Source organism: Varanus komodoensis, unplaced genomic scaffold, assembly GCF_004798865.1.
Source record: "Varanus komodoensis strain SLA01 unplaced genomic scaffold, ASM479886v1 scaffold49, whole genome shotgun sequence".
NCBI classification, from domain to species: domain Eukaryota; kingdom Metazoa; phylum Chordata; class Lepidosauria; order Squamata; family Varanidae; genus Varanus; species Varanus komodoensis.
This window is the reverse complement of record NW_025336072.1, coordinates 3,905,989-3,922,414: the sequence shown is the minus strand read 5'-3', so window position 1 is coordinate 3,922,414 and position 16,426 is coordinate 3,905,989. Positions and strand designations below refer to the sequence as shown.

General features: G+C 38.9%; 1 protein-coding gene across 6 annotated transcripts in view; it reads right to left on the bottom strand.

The window, feature by feature from the left end:
• Positions 1–16,426, bottom strand: part of DOCK1 (dedicator of cytokinesis 1) — a 550,659-nt gene that overhangs the window by 412,981 nt on the left and 121,252 nt on the right. For all 6 annotated transcript variants that reach the window (XR_006416228.1, XM_044445702.1, XM_044445703.1 and 3 more), the window contains exons 22-23: positions 15,323–15,448; positions 12,483–12,591 (exon numbers count right to left, since the gene is read on the bottom strand). Coding sequence is in view for 5 of the 6 variants with exons in the window: in XM_044445702.1 (XP_044301637.1) it covers positions 12,483–12,591; positions 15,323–15,448 (235 nt within the window). In the remaining variant the exon portion in view is untranslated. The remainder of the gene's footprint in view (positions 1–12,482; positions 12,592–15,322; positions 15,449–16,426) is intronic.

Genomic DNA, 16,426 nt, shown 5'->3' with positions numbered 1-16,426 from the left:
TTTAGGCAAGGCTAACTACTTACCCCCTCCCCTGCATTGCTAACCAATTTTCAAAAACAGACGAATTGTAGAAAAATGAAAAGCACAATACTTGAAATTGCTATTTAAAAAAACTGCAAGAACTACTAATGCAACAATCTTTGATTTTTTTTCTTTCTTAAATACAAAACATTTTAAGAACACGAAACACAAATCATTTTGAATGCACCTGTGAATTATTTTCCTTCCTTTAGCTGGCTCTTTGGAGAGCTAAAAAGGAGTAGTTTCAATAAAGTTTGTTCCTCTCAAGTTGACTGAGTCTTCTGAGATAACTGGGATTTTGAGATTCAGCAATGGCTGGCAGCATATCTCAAAGCATGATTATATAAATATCAGGTTTGCCTTTTTTGAGAGTTTATGATCTCATACTGCATTTCCATACTGCTATTATTCAAAGAACAATATATCCAAAACTTGCTAGCATTTTTTTTTTTGGTTGTTGTTGATGTTGCTAGTTGCGAAGTCATGTCCGACCCATTGCAACCCCATGGACAACATTCCTCCAGGCTCTTCTATCCTCCACCATCCCCTGGAGTCCATCTAAGCTCACACTGACTGCTTCAGGGACTCCATCTAGCCACCTCATTCTCTGCCGTCCCCTTCTTCTTTTGCTGTCTTAATAATTACACCCACTAGCCCATTTTTGCTAGTATTCTGGAATTTCTTTTTCCTATTAGGAAATGTCTTGTTAAAACATTAGCGTGAGGTTTTGAGCCGCTTGACTGTCTGTTGAAAGGATCATTCCCACTACCATGTTGAGGGGTGCTGAAAAGGTTTTCTTCCCCACTGTTGCCTGCCCATTAATCCTATTTGCCAATTCAAACCCCAGGAGGCAGATTGCAATGGCTGGTGTCTATGCAACGTCTGCAAATGATAGGGGGTGCAGTATATAGAAAACTTTATAATTAATTATATTCCATAGCACCATTGCGGTATTTATCTTAAAATAACAAATATAAATTGTGAGTTGCATTTTTCAAGAAACTAATCTATACAAAACTGTGCCACTCAGGTCAGTTCTGCACATCTCTGAGGTCTGTGCCTTAGGTGGCCGCTTAGTTGCCCTGCCCCTCAGCCTTCTCTTCTCAAGGCTAAACATGCCCAGTTCTTTCAATCTCTCCTCAAAGGGCTTTCTTTCCAGTCTCTGTATCATCAATTTTGCCTTCCTCTGAACCCTTTCCCGCTTGTCTGCATCTTAAACTGTGGTGCCCAGAAATGGACACAGTACTCCAAATGACCAGAGCTGAATAAAAACTAGTACTTCACATGATTTGGAAGTGATACTTCTATTAATGCAGTCTAAAAGAGCATTTTCCCTTTATGCAGCCACATCACATTGTTGACTCATATTCAGCTTGTGATCTATAACAATTTCAAGATCCTTCTCCCTTCCCAAGCATCACTCCCCATTTTGTAACAATGCATTCGGTTTCTTTGGTGCAGAACTTAGCATTTGTCCCTACTGTCATTCTGTTCTTTTCAGCCCATTGCTCCTTCCAATCAAGATTAGCTTGAATCTTATTTTTGACTTCCAGGGTATTAAGTATCCCACCCAGTTCTGTGTCATTTGTAAATCTGGTAATTGATCCTGAACTTCCTCATCCAAATAATTAATAAAAGCGTTGAAGAGCACAGGGCCCAGAACTGAACTCTGAAGTAGTCTAATTGCAAATACATCTGCAATATCTAATAAATAACTGCTTACACAGGCTTACCTAGCTTTCCCAACATGGTGCCCTACAAATATTTCAGAAAACAATTCCTTAAAGCTGGTAGGCACCAGGCTAGGGAAGGCTGGTCTTATCTAATCAAAGTTCATGCTAAACTTAATGAAGAATAGCTTCAGGTCCACGCTGAGAATGGAAATCCCCAACACTTTTAATGGTATACTCCACGCATTAGTTAAAACAGCACAAATCAGAAGACCCACATCTGCTTTAAGACTTCTGAGATATGTATGTAATTTTGGCTCTTTTGGGACAATATGACACAATATAAGATGCCATGCATAAGGGACAGCATATAAAAGTTGTAAATAAATAAATAAAAAAGAAATGAACTTCAGCCATTTTTATGAACATATGAATCTGACATCAAATGTAATGGAATAACAGCTTTTCATACAGTAAATAATACAAAAGGCTGTTTAAGGAATTGTAACAATGTTAAGACACAATGATAAATTATGGTTTACATTTATGGAAATGAGCCCAGGTATGCCCGTTCCTTCTTTTCTTCTCCCACAGGAATGAGATTGGAACCACCCAGAGTTGCATGCAAGATAAAAGACAGCAACAGACTGTTCTGGGCTGTTGGCATAAAGTAGAAACAATGAACATGCCACGGTGGACTCACTCCTTGCTGCTCACATCCAATTCCTGGGTTAAACATCCCAGGAACTGTCATAACATGCAAACTGAGTCATATTTTCTTTTGAAAAGAGTGATTTACTTTTTAAAGATAAAGCTTTACACACCTTTGAAGAGTTCAGTATTTTCAAATGTTGTTTACCTTGAGATCTAAATATGCTGTTTGTCCTTAATATTATGACTGTACAAGTCTATTTGTGTCTCTATTTCTCTTAATATTATTTTCTATTCACACTGCTTTCCTCAACACCATCACATTCCCAGATAGTACGAATTAAGATACATATACTCAGGATATGTATGATGTGACAGCTTGCAGCTTTCTCTCTCTCTTTACTATGGGGTATACTCATTATCTTCTTTGTGTCACCCACAACAGAACAATTTTGAGGCTGCAAACCAATGTACACTTTCCAGGGATAAATTCCACTAAACGTATTTCAAAAGAAACACACATTCTTTTATGTGAGTCACCTTAGGAGGGTTTTCACTCTAAATGGCAGGTTAAACATATTTACCATAAATGAATAAATAAAATTGCTTGGCAAATTTTATAAACATGCTAAATAGTCCAATGTGAATCACTAAGTTATAAAAGATGCAGTTTATGTTCTTAGAGCAGTAAAGCAAATTTAGGTTTGCTAAAGAAGTAAACATTGGATATAGTTCAATCCCCCCAACACCACCCCCACAAAAGCTGAGAGAAATATTAATTTTGTTGGATCTTTCCCCCCATGAGATCGACATTTATGAACACTTTGCATCTCTAAGAGCCCTGCTGGTCAGGGTTCTATCCAGTTGGCTATGTCTACCCCATGATACTCCAGTCAATTCCCTTCACGATCTGTCCACACACATATACATACATAGAGTCGAAAAAGATTCCACTAAGCATACCCAATCACCAATGCACTATCTTGGGGGAGAACCTCCCACAACTTCAATTCTCCCTAGCCTACCGGTGCTGCATCTTGAACATGAGTGATGTAATTTTAATTATTTAAGGTCCCACACTCATCACTATACTTCAGAATACGGAATTTTTATTTATATGCAATCATATTCAAAAATCAGTTTTCAGCAAATATTTTGTAGATGGTGTTTTCATCAGTACTGCAAAGCTAATTATCTGAGATATTATTTGTCTGGAACTAATGGTTGTTCTTCAGTCATACGTATTTTGATTTTTGAAAGAGTATTCCAAATTTTTAAAAGGGACTTACCCCCATTAAGAAAGTGGTTCAGTATTCTGTTATTCACAAGAAATAAAATGGAAGGTCATTTCTACTTTCACTAGAGAATATTTAAAAGAACAAAACTAATTACTAATATTCAAATATTTGAACTTCTATTTCTCTAACAACACTCCTCATACTTCACAGTAAGCTAATTTTGAATGTTGGGAGTTTCAATATGACATGCAGGTGGAGTCAGTGTTTCAAAGAAAGGCAGATCGCTTTCCTGTAACTGTCATTATTCAAGTGGTCATCTATGCATTCACACATATGGGTGTTGTGCCTGTTTCCAGTATTTTGGGAAGATGGTAAAATATTTCTTGTGATAGGTGTAAAAGTGTTTTGAATCAGGCCTGATGAGGCCACAATGGCATTATTAGAATCCATTTGGACCTGTCATGCCTCAGTTTGGTTATAGTCTTCGTTATCATTGGGATTGGTGGGAACACATAAAAGTAAGTGTTGCTCCAGCAGTTCATAAATGTGTCTCCCAACGAGTTCAGTCCAACTCCAGCCCTCAAGCGGAAGAGGTTGCAGGCTTTGTTGAGATGCATGGCAAACAGATCGATCATCGGTATCACCTATCAGTCAAACACTTGATGGAGAATACTGCAACTCCAATACTTCAATATTTGTGGGTGGAACTGGTATGGTGGCTCAAATGTCCGCTTCATTCTTTTCAGTACCAGCTACATGTAGGTTGATATTGTAATGTATACCCCAGTTCCCAATATGTATTGCTAGTCGTGCTAGAGGAGCTGATCTCATGCCTCCTTGTTTGTTGATGTAGAAGACTGTGCAAATGTTGCCTGTTGCTATCTGAACATATTGGTCTACTACAATTTTCTGAAACGAGCAAAGAGCCTTGAATACCGCATGTAGTTCCAAGTAAATTATATGTCTCATCTGCTCATGCCCCTGCCACTTTTCCTGTGTTTGGTCCTGGCATTGGTATGTAGGGTCAAATCCATCGGATTTGATGGATGAAAAGGCATGCCTTGAATTAGGTTGGTGTCTGTTGTCCACCAGCGAAGCATTTTCAGAACTCGACAAGGGATATTGACATACTGACTCCATCAGTATGGATTGCCCTGTTCAGCATGGTATGTGTGATTAAGCCACAGTTGTAGTGGCCTCATTCATAACCTCACGTCCTGGACCACAGATACCATAAATGCCATGTATCCCAGGGTTTTCTGGACAGCTCGAACTGAAGGCATCTGCGTTGAGAGAAGCTTTGTGGTTGATTCATGTAGTTTCATCCTGCAGTCTGTTGGCAGGTATGTTCTTGCATTGGTCGATTCTAAGCATGCTCCTATGTAGAAAATTGTCTGTGAAGGGACGAATGAAATGTGTCAACTGGTCTAAGAGAGTACAGATAGTGGATCTCAACAATCCCTCTTTAGAAGACGAGAGTAGTAGTCATCTAAATATGGAAAAATTTTAACACCTTGACGCCAGAGATGGGTACAAACCAGCACCATACATTTCGTGAAAATTCTTGGTGCCATCGAACGACCAAATGGGAGCACCTTGAATTCAAATATCTATGTGCCAACTTGGAACTGGAGGAAACAGGTATAATTAGAGTGAATGGAAGTGTGCATCTTGCAGATTGAGGGATGCAAACCAGTCCCCTCTTTGCAATAAGGGCAGAATGTTCTATAGTGTTGTCATTATGAACTTCCTTGCCCTTATGAATTTATTTATTTCCATAAGTCCAAAATGGAACAAAAGCCTCTGTCCTCCTTCAATAATGTAAAGTATTTTGAAAAGAAACCCTGCTGTCTCTCAGAATGGTCTACTCTCTGAATGGCTCCCTTCTGAAGTAATGTCTTAATCTCCTGGAGGAGAACGGGAGAGGGTGTTGTTCTTCAGATAGTACCAAGAGGAGGCATGGTTTCAAATTCTATCCGATATCCCTCATCTATGATGGACAAAACCCACCAATCGAATGTGATAGATTCCCAAGTGGGGAGATGGTGTTGTAGTTGATGTCCAAATGGGAATGGTGGAGAAGGAGTCATATGGAGGACTAGATATTACATCTAAGATATCAGAGGACTAGCTCACTCTGCCTGTCAGTGCTGGCACTTCTCACTATCAAGCCTCTTTTTAGGTTGCTGATACCAGTCGGAATCAGAGCAGCACAGTCATGTTGGTCTCTCCCCATTGTGAGGTCAGCCAGCAAGGTGATGTATGTAGGCAAATGGACAGTTTTGGAATTGTCTGCCCCAGGGCCACTTACGGGTCCATTATTGTGGTTGTCCAAAACCCATACAATGAGCTGTTGATTGTGCCTTTTGTCTAGAATTAAGTTTCTCATCAGTCTTAGAAAGGAACAGACCAATCCCATCGAATGGTCTGTTCTTCATACGAGCCCTGGTTTCCTGCAGAAGGTTGCCAGCTTGCAGTCAAGCCTGGTAATGGAGGACAACAGCACCAATCAGTGCTCATTAGTCAGAATCGACATAGTGCCTCACCGTTACTACCTGTTGCTTTGATAGCTGCATGGCCTCATTGATGAACCTTGCCAGGTTCCTCTGCTGGTTTGGTAAGAATGCTGAGAATGATTCCATTTTTTGCCAAGGGAAGAATTGGTAGCGGCTCATCATAGCTTCATAATTTGATATCTGCAGACCAAGTCCTACAGAATATATTTGACAAGACCGAATGTTGATACAATGACCTTCATGGTCCATCAGGGTGGAGTGTTCTCTGATTTAGCAGCCCTGAGTTGCCTTGATCACTATGGAGTTTGGCCAAGGATGATGAAGGAGGAATGGTATGTCCTGTTGCCTTACCCTATTCATACTTTCCAGCTGGCATGATGTTGGGTGCAGTTGATATGGCCATTCCCAAGGTTCCATCACTGCATCTCAAGAGCGTTGGTATGAACGGTAGGGCTACTGGGACTACATCCCCAGTGCATATGACATTGTAGATAAGAGTTTTTGTCTGATGATGTGCTCTGCTGAACATCAACGCCTAGAAAAGTTGCCATTCTCACAATCTGCTCAGAGAAATGACCCAGACTTTCACCTGGCAATCCAGGTCCCTGGTTCAAAATCATGTCTTGAGATGGGCTTCTTCTGTATTAAGGGTGGAGTTAGAATCGGAGTCATATGGTACACTGGAAGATGAGGAGTATCCTGGAGAGTCATGTCTGGGAAGAGGGTCAGTTTCAGCAGTTCAAGATGTGGATAAAGCATCATCTGTTTGTTTCCTCTGTGGTCTGAGAATCGGTGGGTGTCAGTGTTGAGTCCCAGGCATAGGAAGGGTATAGAGGGGGAGGCATCATCCAGTAGGGGTGTGGCTCTGTTCTAGGAAAGCATGTATGGCGTGTCGGGTTGAAGCAGGTGAAAAGTCGGCCATTGGAAGACCAAAAGGTTATGGAGTTGGTGGACATTGAAGCTGGCATCCCATGACTAAATCTGATGGGGCTCACAGGCAACTCAGAGGACACTCAAGACCAGGTAGGTGATCTAATGTTTCCTTCTGGGATTGAAGTCAGGAGAGGCAGCTGCATATGAAGAATCTCAATGAGCGGTGGAGATCTCAGACTCAACTGGATCTCTGGAGACTATCTGGGAGAGGAATGTATCGATGGCTGGCACCCAGGGCTTTCCCTCAGTACAGATGGAGCTCTTGGTACTGATACCTATGGTAACTCAGACAAGTCGGTGGGACGGTGTTCCAAGTGGAGTGCCATTTCTTCTTCTTTTCTGGCTTATCCTTGTCAAAGCGTTTTTTCTTACAAGCCTCTTTGGTCTCGGTATGCTTTCTTTTCTCCTTCCGCTTTTTAGAAGCCTGAGACATATCAGGAGCTGTTTTTGATCACATGGCTTTTGGGTTCCCTCAGTTGGTTTGGGAGCACAGACTGAGGCATCTCTTTGAGAGGCCAATAGGTTTTCCTGCCGAGACTTCTCTCATCGCCACCAGTGCTCTGTCGCAGAGGTCTTTTTAAAATTGACTCTCCCAATTTTTCCATGCCTGCTTTGTAAAAGCCTGGCAATGGGTGCATTTGTCTACTCGATGGCCTTTGCCAAGGCAGAATAGACCATGGAAGGCATTTTTGCCCCACACAAAGCACACTTTCTAAACGCGGCTCACTGCTCCATCACAGAGAAAAAAGATAGAAGGAAGTAGAAGAAAATAGAGAAATTAGATGATAGAAGGATTTTAAAAAAATGTGTGGGGAGACACTTTTGGGGGAAGGGGAGTAGTTTGGTTAAGGAAAAAAGAATATTGAAAGGTATTGGAAAAAGGTGGAAAGTATTGAAAATTTAGAGCTAATAAGGTCTAAAGCACAAGAGACAAATGAGAGAAACCTGAGGCACAGGAAATGGCAGTCAAAAGTAGACTGGTGAAAGGTGGGAATTCTGCCCATTTATACCAGGAGGAGAAGGGCAGTCTTCCCAAACACAGGCAGTGTACAGGCACAGCACCCACATGTGTGATGCACAGAGACCACAACGAAGAAAAAGAACTGTTCCATTTGTGTTTGTGCAAGTCTTTAGGCATACTTAACATAACTATCTGGCTCCCAGCCATATTATTCTGGGAAATACCACAGAATATAAGATAAACTTATTTGTTTTTCATTTTACCATTAGCTTGATACAGACCTTTTAGTTTAAGTATCATTTAATTCTTCTATAACACTATAATGAAACTCTACTCTGTGTGTATTTTTGGATATAAAATAAAAAGTATGTTTTATTTTTTAATCCTATCTAGGTATAATTTCATTGCATCTGAAAAATTAGTAGTCTGGTTTTCAAAACAAATTAATGATGGCTATACAGACAGCCCTGCAGCTAATTCCCAAATCTTATTAAAATCATAATATGGTTGGGGGAAAAAAGAATGCATTTGAATTGGTTTAATCAGAAAGCCCACTAACATTATGCAAGGTCAGTATTAATTCTTAGGAAAGCCATACCGAGAACACAGTCTTTATCTGCAAGCTGGAGCTGAAATGAGACCCTGCATGATTAGTGGCATCATTACTACCTTGGCTATTCCCAGATGCTGGACTACACGTGCACAAGGATATTAATTTTAGGCAACAGTCATCTGACACCAGTGCAGCATCAGGAACAATTACTAACAATTAAGCCATTTGTTAACTCCTTAAATTAACATTTTTAATTAGAGCTACTAACATAATTGTACAGCACTGCACCAAAGTTCATGTCCCTGTTTCTGTCACAGCAAAAACGACAGTTTCATCAGCCCAAAAGGATACATGTTTCCATAATCACCCAGTAAATTTTATTTGTAAGCCGTCCCAAGGCTTAGGCAAATGGGGCGGCATATAAGTTTGCTAAATAAAGAAAGAAAGAAAGAATGAGAAGAAGGTTCTTCCTCACTGTAAGGTGCTATAATGAGAACCACCCAATCCCCGTTCTGCTTTACTGGAAATTACAAGATTTTATTCACCCTTCTTAGATGGGAATCCTTAGCAGAACGAAAACCCTCAGGAACAGAAGCACAAAAAAATTAGGAATGAAATAGAGCTAAGAGGGGAAAGGGGGGAAAGAATTTTGAAGAAGAAATGCCTTGGAGTACATGCTTCAGAACTTCAGCTGCTAGAGTAGGCAACTGGAAACAGGCATGCTCATTGGTTGGCTATATTCTGATCAATGGGCGGGTGGAGAAGAGAGATAGCGTTTATAATGCTTCATTCTCTGGTTTCATGGATGTTATTCTTACCAAAAGCAAACAGAAACATACCCTTTTACAAGTCTGTACTGTACAAATACTGAAAAACATTTTGTCCGACAAAAATAGGCTAGGAAATAAAACTAATCATGCTTATAATAATTTCAGATATTCCATCACAGACCAAACAAGGTGTAGAAATAACATGTGGAGAGAGTGTGGGACTGCCCTGACCCAAACATTTCACATACATTGACTGTGCTGTTTCACTCCTGAACTTCATTATGAAAATCTGAAGGAGACTTTAAATGCATGCAGCTGAATATACTTACAAGCCCACTTTCCAAATTAATATGTAAACCAATCAGCAAATTCAATGAAAAGCTATCAGAAAGAAAATACTAGTCCCTGATCATCCTTCAACAAAGCAGTGGAAGAACTAATCAGTCACTTCATCTAATGAAAAATACATGAACTTTAGCTTTTTTCACTAGGAATATAGTAAGGCATAGATATGTATACCACAGGTTTCTATGTGTTACGAGCTTGCTAGTGGTGATACAGGATGCTCCTTTGAACTGTGCTGTGGTCTCCTACTCCCTTCAGTAGGTGGTCAGTTTTTCTTGACCCAGGTTTTCTCTTAGGGTAACAGTCAAGTCTAAACTGAAGTCTATTTCACACATCTGCACATTTTCTCAGATGGATATTATGAAGGGAAGGAAAGGGAGCATCCTAATAACAACATTCTACAATCCTGGAACAAATCAAATCAAAAGAACAACACTCTGAGATGTAATGCTTTCTTCACACTGAGAAATTCTTTAAAAGTTAGGTTTTAACTTTTCAAGTTGAACCATTAGGTTGTATCTTACAACATATGTGCCAAAATTCTTCAACCTGGTATCCTCCAGATGTTGTAGATTTCAACTCCCATGAAGCCCAACCAGCATGAACAGTGAACAGGTATCCTAGGCATCCAAACTATCAAAAAGGTATCATGTTGAAGAAGGGAGATACATGCTACACATGTTACTGTGCTGTGAAGTTCCTCTGAATAGAAATAACATCAGCTTCAGTGTTACTTATGTGACCTGTGACCTGAATTGTTGTTAATATGTCCCCATTCTTGATAAACAACAAAGTCAATTTACAAAGTCAACCAACAGACCCAGAGCATAATCCAAACTGCACTAATATAATATTCTATTGTTTTAGCATAGAAGACTTCTAGCAGAATGCCATTAACTTGTGGTAGAATTATGGATTGTCTAGGGAATGCTATCATGCTGGGAAATGTTACTGCTGTTGCACTAAAGGTCCCTGATGCTACACTATGCAATTGACACAATGCAATTAACTGTTGCCTGAGCCTGCTTACCTACTTTTGAGTCACTGGGGAAAGTAACTGTATGAAGCTATTTCAAGTTACACATGCACAGAGGCAGGGGTTTTGAGATTCAAACACCACAGAGCACAAGCACCAAGAAGGGAAAAGCAATGCCTACAGTTAAAACAATAAAATCCAATACAATCTTCACCTTCCACCAAAAAAAAAAGGGGGGGGAGGAAAAGTCATGAAATTCACCAGCCATTGACAGTGAATGATAGATTCTTTCCAACAGCAATTGGCTATTCCCCCCTGCCCCCCCACAACACACCTACATATAGTCCTAATGGGTACAAAGGCAGGCACTTCAACAAAATTCTCACATCTCATGCTATAACTGTGGTTTCAAAGATGTTTCTGTGCAGGCTTGCCTTCCCGGAAGATAAAAATGTTGGCTTTCCTGTGTGAGGTGGAGTGGAATTGCAGCATTTGTCATCCACTAGTCTGAATACTGCAGGCACTACACAACCATAAAACTCCTTCAACTAACATGAAATATAGAGAAACAAGCTATGGAGATTATATTACTATTTTTGTAGCTGTTCTACAAGACAATACAGCTAGGACTTTGTTTGCTGCTTTACATAAGTGTATCAAATCTCCTAGCGCTGCTATTGGGAGTTTTCATGGTTCAGCAAGTGAGTACATGCTTTGCTTGCAGGAGATCCTGTTCAATCTTGGTTCAGTGTACCTAGTTAGAATGGTGCCTAAGATCTTGGAGAGCTGAAAGGGTCAGATGTGTTTCTCAAGCTTCTTCCCAAAACACTATTCTTAAGAGCCCAGGGACACTACAGAATTCCATGCAATGCATACTAGGAAACTACAAGGGATAGAAATCAGTGATGTTGGTATACAGATGAAAATGTCTTCTGTTCACACAAAAGGCACTTTGAATCAAAGTCACTATCCTTTTTGAACCAATAGTTGTTTCCCTTCAGTCACTGAATATAGGAATCTGACCAACTGTTGCAGATTATTAGTCATTTCACAGTTATTAATGGTGAGAAACTAACCATTCACTTAAACAGGCCTCAAATCCTATTTTGCCTTCTGTTAAATGAAGACAATGTAGTTCACTGTGGAATACTTTCTGTATCTTTCTAGGCACCCCATATATTGTGACAGGAGACTCAACCACTGTAAAGTTAATTATTCCTTAATGAAAATGACACAGTTCACAGGCAGCATTACTATAGGAAAAAAAATCTCATTTATTTAAATGACTAAGTACTCTGTAACAGAATACAAAAAGGCTATTTTCTAATCTGAACTGAATTAACTGAACTGTAATTTCACAAATCATCAATTTTCTCTCAGATTACCACAATGCAGAGAATACAATAAGGGACTGAGGGGGGATGCAACACGAAAAAGACAGAATTTGTAAAGGTTATTTTCTTGCCTTAAAAATGAAAATCTGAAGAATTGAGAAGTGTACTGGGACTTGAGCTACCCTAACATTGTTTTTACTCATTATTCCATCTCTACGACTGCAATGCCAACATTATCAATATAATAGTAAAAGCACTCATTTTTAATCCATGGCATAGACTTCCACCATTTCAGACACATATATTAAGTCAATGAAACACACTTTTGAGTCAAGTCATAGTTTTACAGTTCCTCATGTAATAAGTTTACTCCAAACTGGCCATAAGAAAGATGTGGCAGTTCACCTATATTAAAAAAATAAAGTAAAACTTAAAAGGCTCTATTAAGACAATACCAATAAATATACATACACACACACACCAGTTTGTCTTATTTTCTCTTTCCCAAGCATACCTTTACTATAACTGTCTGTTCAGAGGCACTACTCATCATCTCATTAATAGACTTAAAGAGCTGAAGTAATGATTCTCTAAAGTCAGCTTCCCCTTTGTTTTCATAAAGCCTGAAAAACAAATAAAACTTCTATTGGTAAAATACATTATTATTTCTCATAAGGGCTTTTTTCTGATCAAATTTATTTTTGGTAAATGCATGGAGACTTAGAATTGTTTTTTATTAAATCTGATGTATAAATTCATTTCAGTATAGACAACAAATAATCAAGCACTGGGTGTACTGCATGCATAAAGTCAGTGTCAATTCATAATCAATAAAGATACAGGAAAGACATATTAATACATGTATAATATTAATCAATGCATGTATTAATACATGTTCCTGTATACCTGTGTAATGATCATTTTTAATATAATCTCTCATTCATTTCACTACATCTTCATTCCATTTATATGGAGGCTCAGTGCCATCATTATTTTTATTATTTGCATAGTTAATAAAAACATACCAATTTTCATAAAAATGAGCAGTTAAACACTAAAGAAAGTGCATAAAAGCTTTTTTGATTAACACATTTTACATTTTGTTTGCTTAAAATGTGTAATTTTTTTAACTGGTGAAAGACGGGTTTTCTTACCTGTAACTATCTTCTTCAAGTGGTCATCTCTGCATTCACACATGTGGGCTCTGTGCACATGCATGAAGCTGTTTCAGTAAGATTCTAAAGCTGATTAATTGTTATTTAGTCCATAGACATGCCTACCATGAAGGCAGGGCTTCCACAAAGATCTCAGCTGTGAGAATGAAACCACCATATAAATGAACATCTGGATACACCAGTGGAGATGGTGGGTGGGTATGTATGAATGCACAGATGATCACTTGAAGAATGACAGTTACAAGTAAGGAAAATTGCCTTTATTCATCGAGATCTCTGTGCCTCACACATGTGGGTGACTGGCAAGCTTATGGAGGAGGGAGTAAGATGTCACTCAGTGGAGTATGGAGGAAAGGACAGCTCTGCCAAAGGTGCATTCCTCTCTAGATTGAACATTGAGACAATAACGATGAATGAAGGTCGAGGGATTTGACCATGTTGCTGCTGTTTGGTGAAAGCCTGGCAATGGTAGCAGGTGTTGACAAAATGGGTTTCCTCCAGGCAAAAAAGGCATAGGGAGTGGTCATTTGTAAGAGGGAGTTACTGCCACATGCTGCACAATTGTGGAATGGGACTTTGAGCACCATTTTGTCTATTTGATGAAGGTGAAAGTAAAAGGGAAGAGGAGGCAAGAATAATAACACAATAGTTATTTCTTTATTGCTTCTAGTGAGGAGATAAGTAAGGAAAAAACCCTGAGAAGACAGGAATCTGAGGAGTAGTGAACAGAGGAACAACTTTGGGAGGTAAGTGGAGGAGGAACTTCCCAATGAGCTCACAATGACAGTCAAAGAAGAATCGAGATCCCAGCAGGTGCTCCACCCTCACACTAGGCCCATCTTTGGACTGGCCTCCCGCTGAATAATAATCAGCTGTGGAATCTTTCCAAATCACTCCACACATGTGTGTAGAGCCCACATGTGTGATGCATAGAGACCAGAAGAATAAATAAATTTCCTAAAACCGTTTGATTGTGGGACAAAGCCTACATATATGAAAATAGGTACACATATTTTCACAGTCTCTCTCACCCCTTTGCATTAAGGAACTATTAATATAACTCTATCTCACTGGAGTGACATACCATCTATAAACCAACTTAGGTTTGTTGTGCCCATGTGAGACAGAAGCCTCTGAACTCGGAGGCTTCTATGGATCTAGTGCCCTAGTAGGCTGAAACCAGTAGGACAAGAATAGCAATGACAGATTGCTTGTTTTGATTTTTGTAAGCCACTCTGAGCCACTTTTGCATATAGGGTGGGGTATGAATATTTTAAATAAATAAATAAATAAATAATTTTCACCTACTGTACTCTGATTGCTGGATTTATTACAAGATGTATTTTTGTACTTTCATGAAATACACCTCAGGGCATTGCCCAGGAAAGGCTTCTAATTTTGGACCCTACACATCTGCGCACCACTGCAGCTGCTCAAGTCAGACTACTTTTTTTTTTAGAAAGTACAGGAATATTTGCACTCATTTGGGGCACAAAAAGTTTTCTTTAAAAAACAGGCATCCATTTGGACACCTTGGAAGGACAGTCACTGACTGTCAATGTGGAGACTGCTATTTCTGGAAGCGAGGTAAGTATAAAGAAGAAAAAACAACAACAAGCCAAACATTGGCTAATTATCAATTTTTGGGCAAAGGAGACAAAACAGCTTCAGCTTCCAAGTCTCCTGGAAAGGAAGAGAAGACCAAGCCATACTGAGCCTGTTAGGCACACTGTGGATTATTCATGCAACAACCTTGTCTCTTTGCCAGGGTGGATTGTGTGGTATGCGCGTTTGCCCATGATCTTAACTGTATGGTAGTTTCAATACTTCCTAAGTACCCTAAGTAGGACTGTGAATTCAAAAATGAAACTTTAAACATTATTGCATCATTAAAATTTGGACAGTGCACTAATTAATCCAGCACGTGCATACTGTCTTGTCAAAATTAAAAGTGACATGAGCTGAATTATTTGAAGACAGAAAAAAAGAATACAGTGCTTAAACAATCAGCATTTATTTAATGAGATAGTAATCAAAAGGGTAGCCCAAACAATGTCTCCCCTTATCTATTAAGAACATACCTCAAACAATATTATGTCTCCCTTTATCTATTAAATCATTAATATATTAGTGAATGCTTTTGAAAAATATAACATTATGAAGGAAATATGATACCTACTGGTTGAACAAAATTCTCGACCGCACAATGAATTTGAAGATGTATTCCAAAGATTTCATAGCTTTGAACAGTTGATCAGTGACACCAGCATTATCCACATAGGTTCTTAAAACTTTTGTCAGTTTTCTGTGCAAGAAAGTTAAAAAGAGTCTCTGAAATATGAAACTAGGATATTGATATGAAGTATCTACAAACAAGCATACTCTAGCTGGGGTTGAATTAACCAGAAAAGTGGTTCTGCAAAGGAACCTTTCCTATTAAACATGAAAATTTTTTTGGAAATGCAGGGATCTTTTATAAACATTTTACTTTCAGTCAAAGGTCAGAAGGGCAGTGTCTGTTGTTCAAGAGAATAGGGAACAGAGGAACGTGTTCAAACTCCCACTACATATTCCCAAGACCCTAAAGATGATTGAAAGTAGCTCTTTGGGTTATTGCCCATAAAAATTACACAAGGCTGTACACATCTGTCTCTTCAAAAACATGTGCAGTGTCTGGTGTAGCCACTGAACCTGTAACATAACCACTGCCATGGCATCAGCTACCTTCCATCACACTCTAACAGAATATGGATGCAATACAAAGACCTGTGACTACAGAGGCTTTCTTCCACATCTGTGAAGGCCGTATCTCTGCTTGGGCAATGTGGTTCTTCCCAGTAAACATCCCAAACATTATTTTTCTCATAAAATAAATTGTAATTAATGACATTGGAATAATGAATTAATCTTGTAAGATTTCTTTGTATATTGATTGACAAATATTAAATTTTAAAGCTTCTGGACATTTTATCCGGACACTCCGATAACACAAAAAGACATACAAAAGGACTGGGATTACACCTTTATTTAGTTCTTCCCTCAAACCAGCCCCTTTTCACCATTTTCCTTTATGACTCTTTACTTTGAGGTGTTTCAAGGCTTTTCCATCTATTAATTTTAAAGTCACTGGCAACATTGATCTGCTAATAAATTCCACTGTATAGAGAATTAACTGGGAAGAGACTAATATTACCAAAATACTTAAAATTAAAGTTAGCAATTAGTGATTCCTAATACATTTATACATATTATTATACTATTAAAGATAAATAGGTTGTTTTGA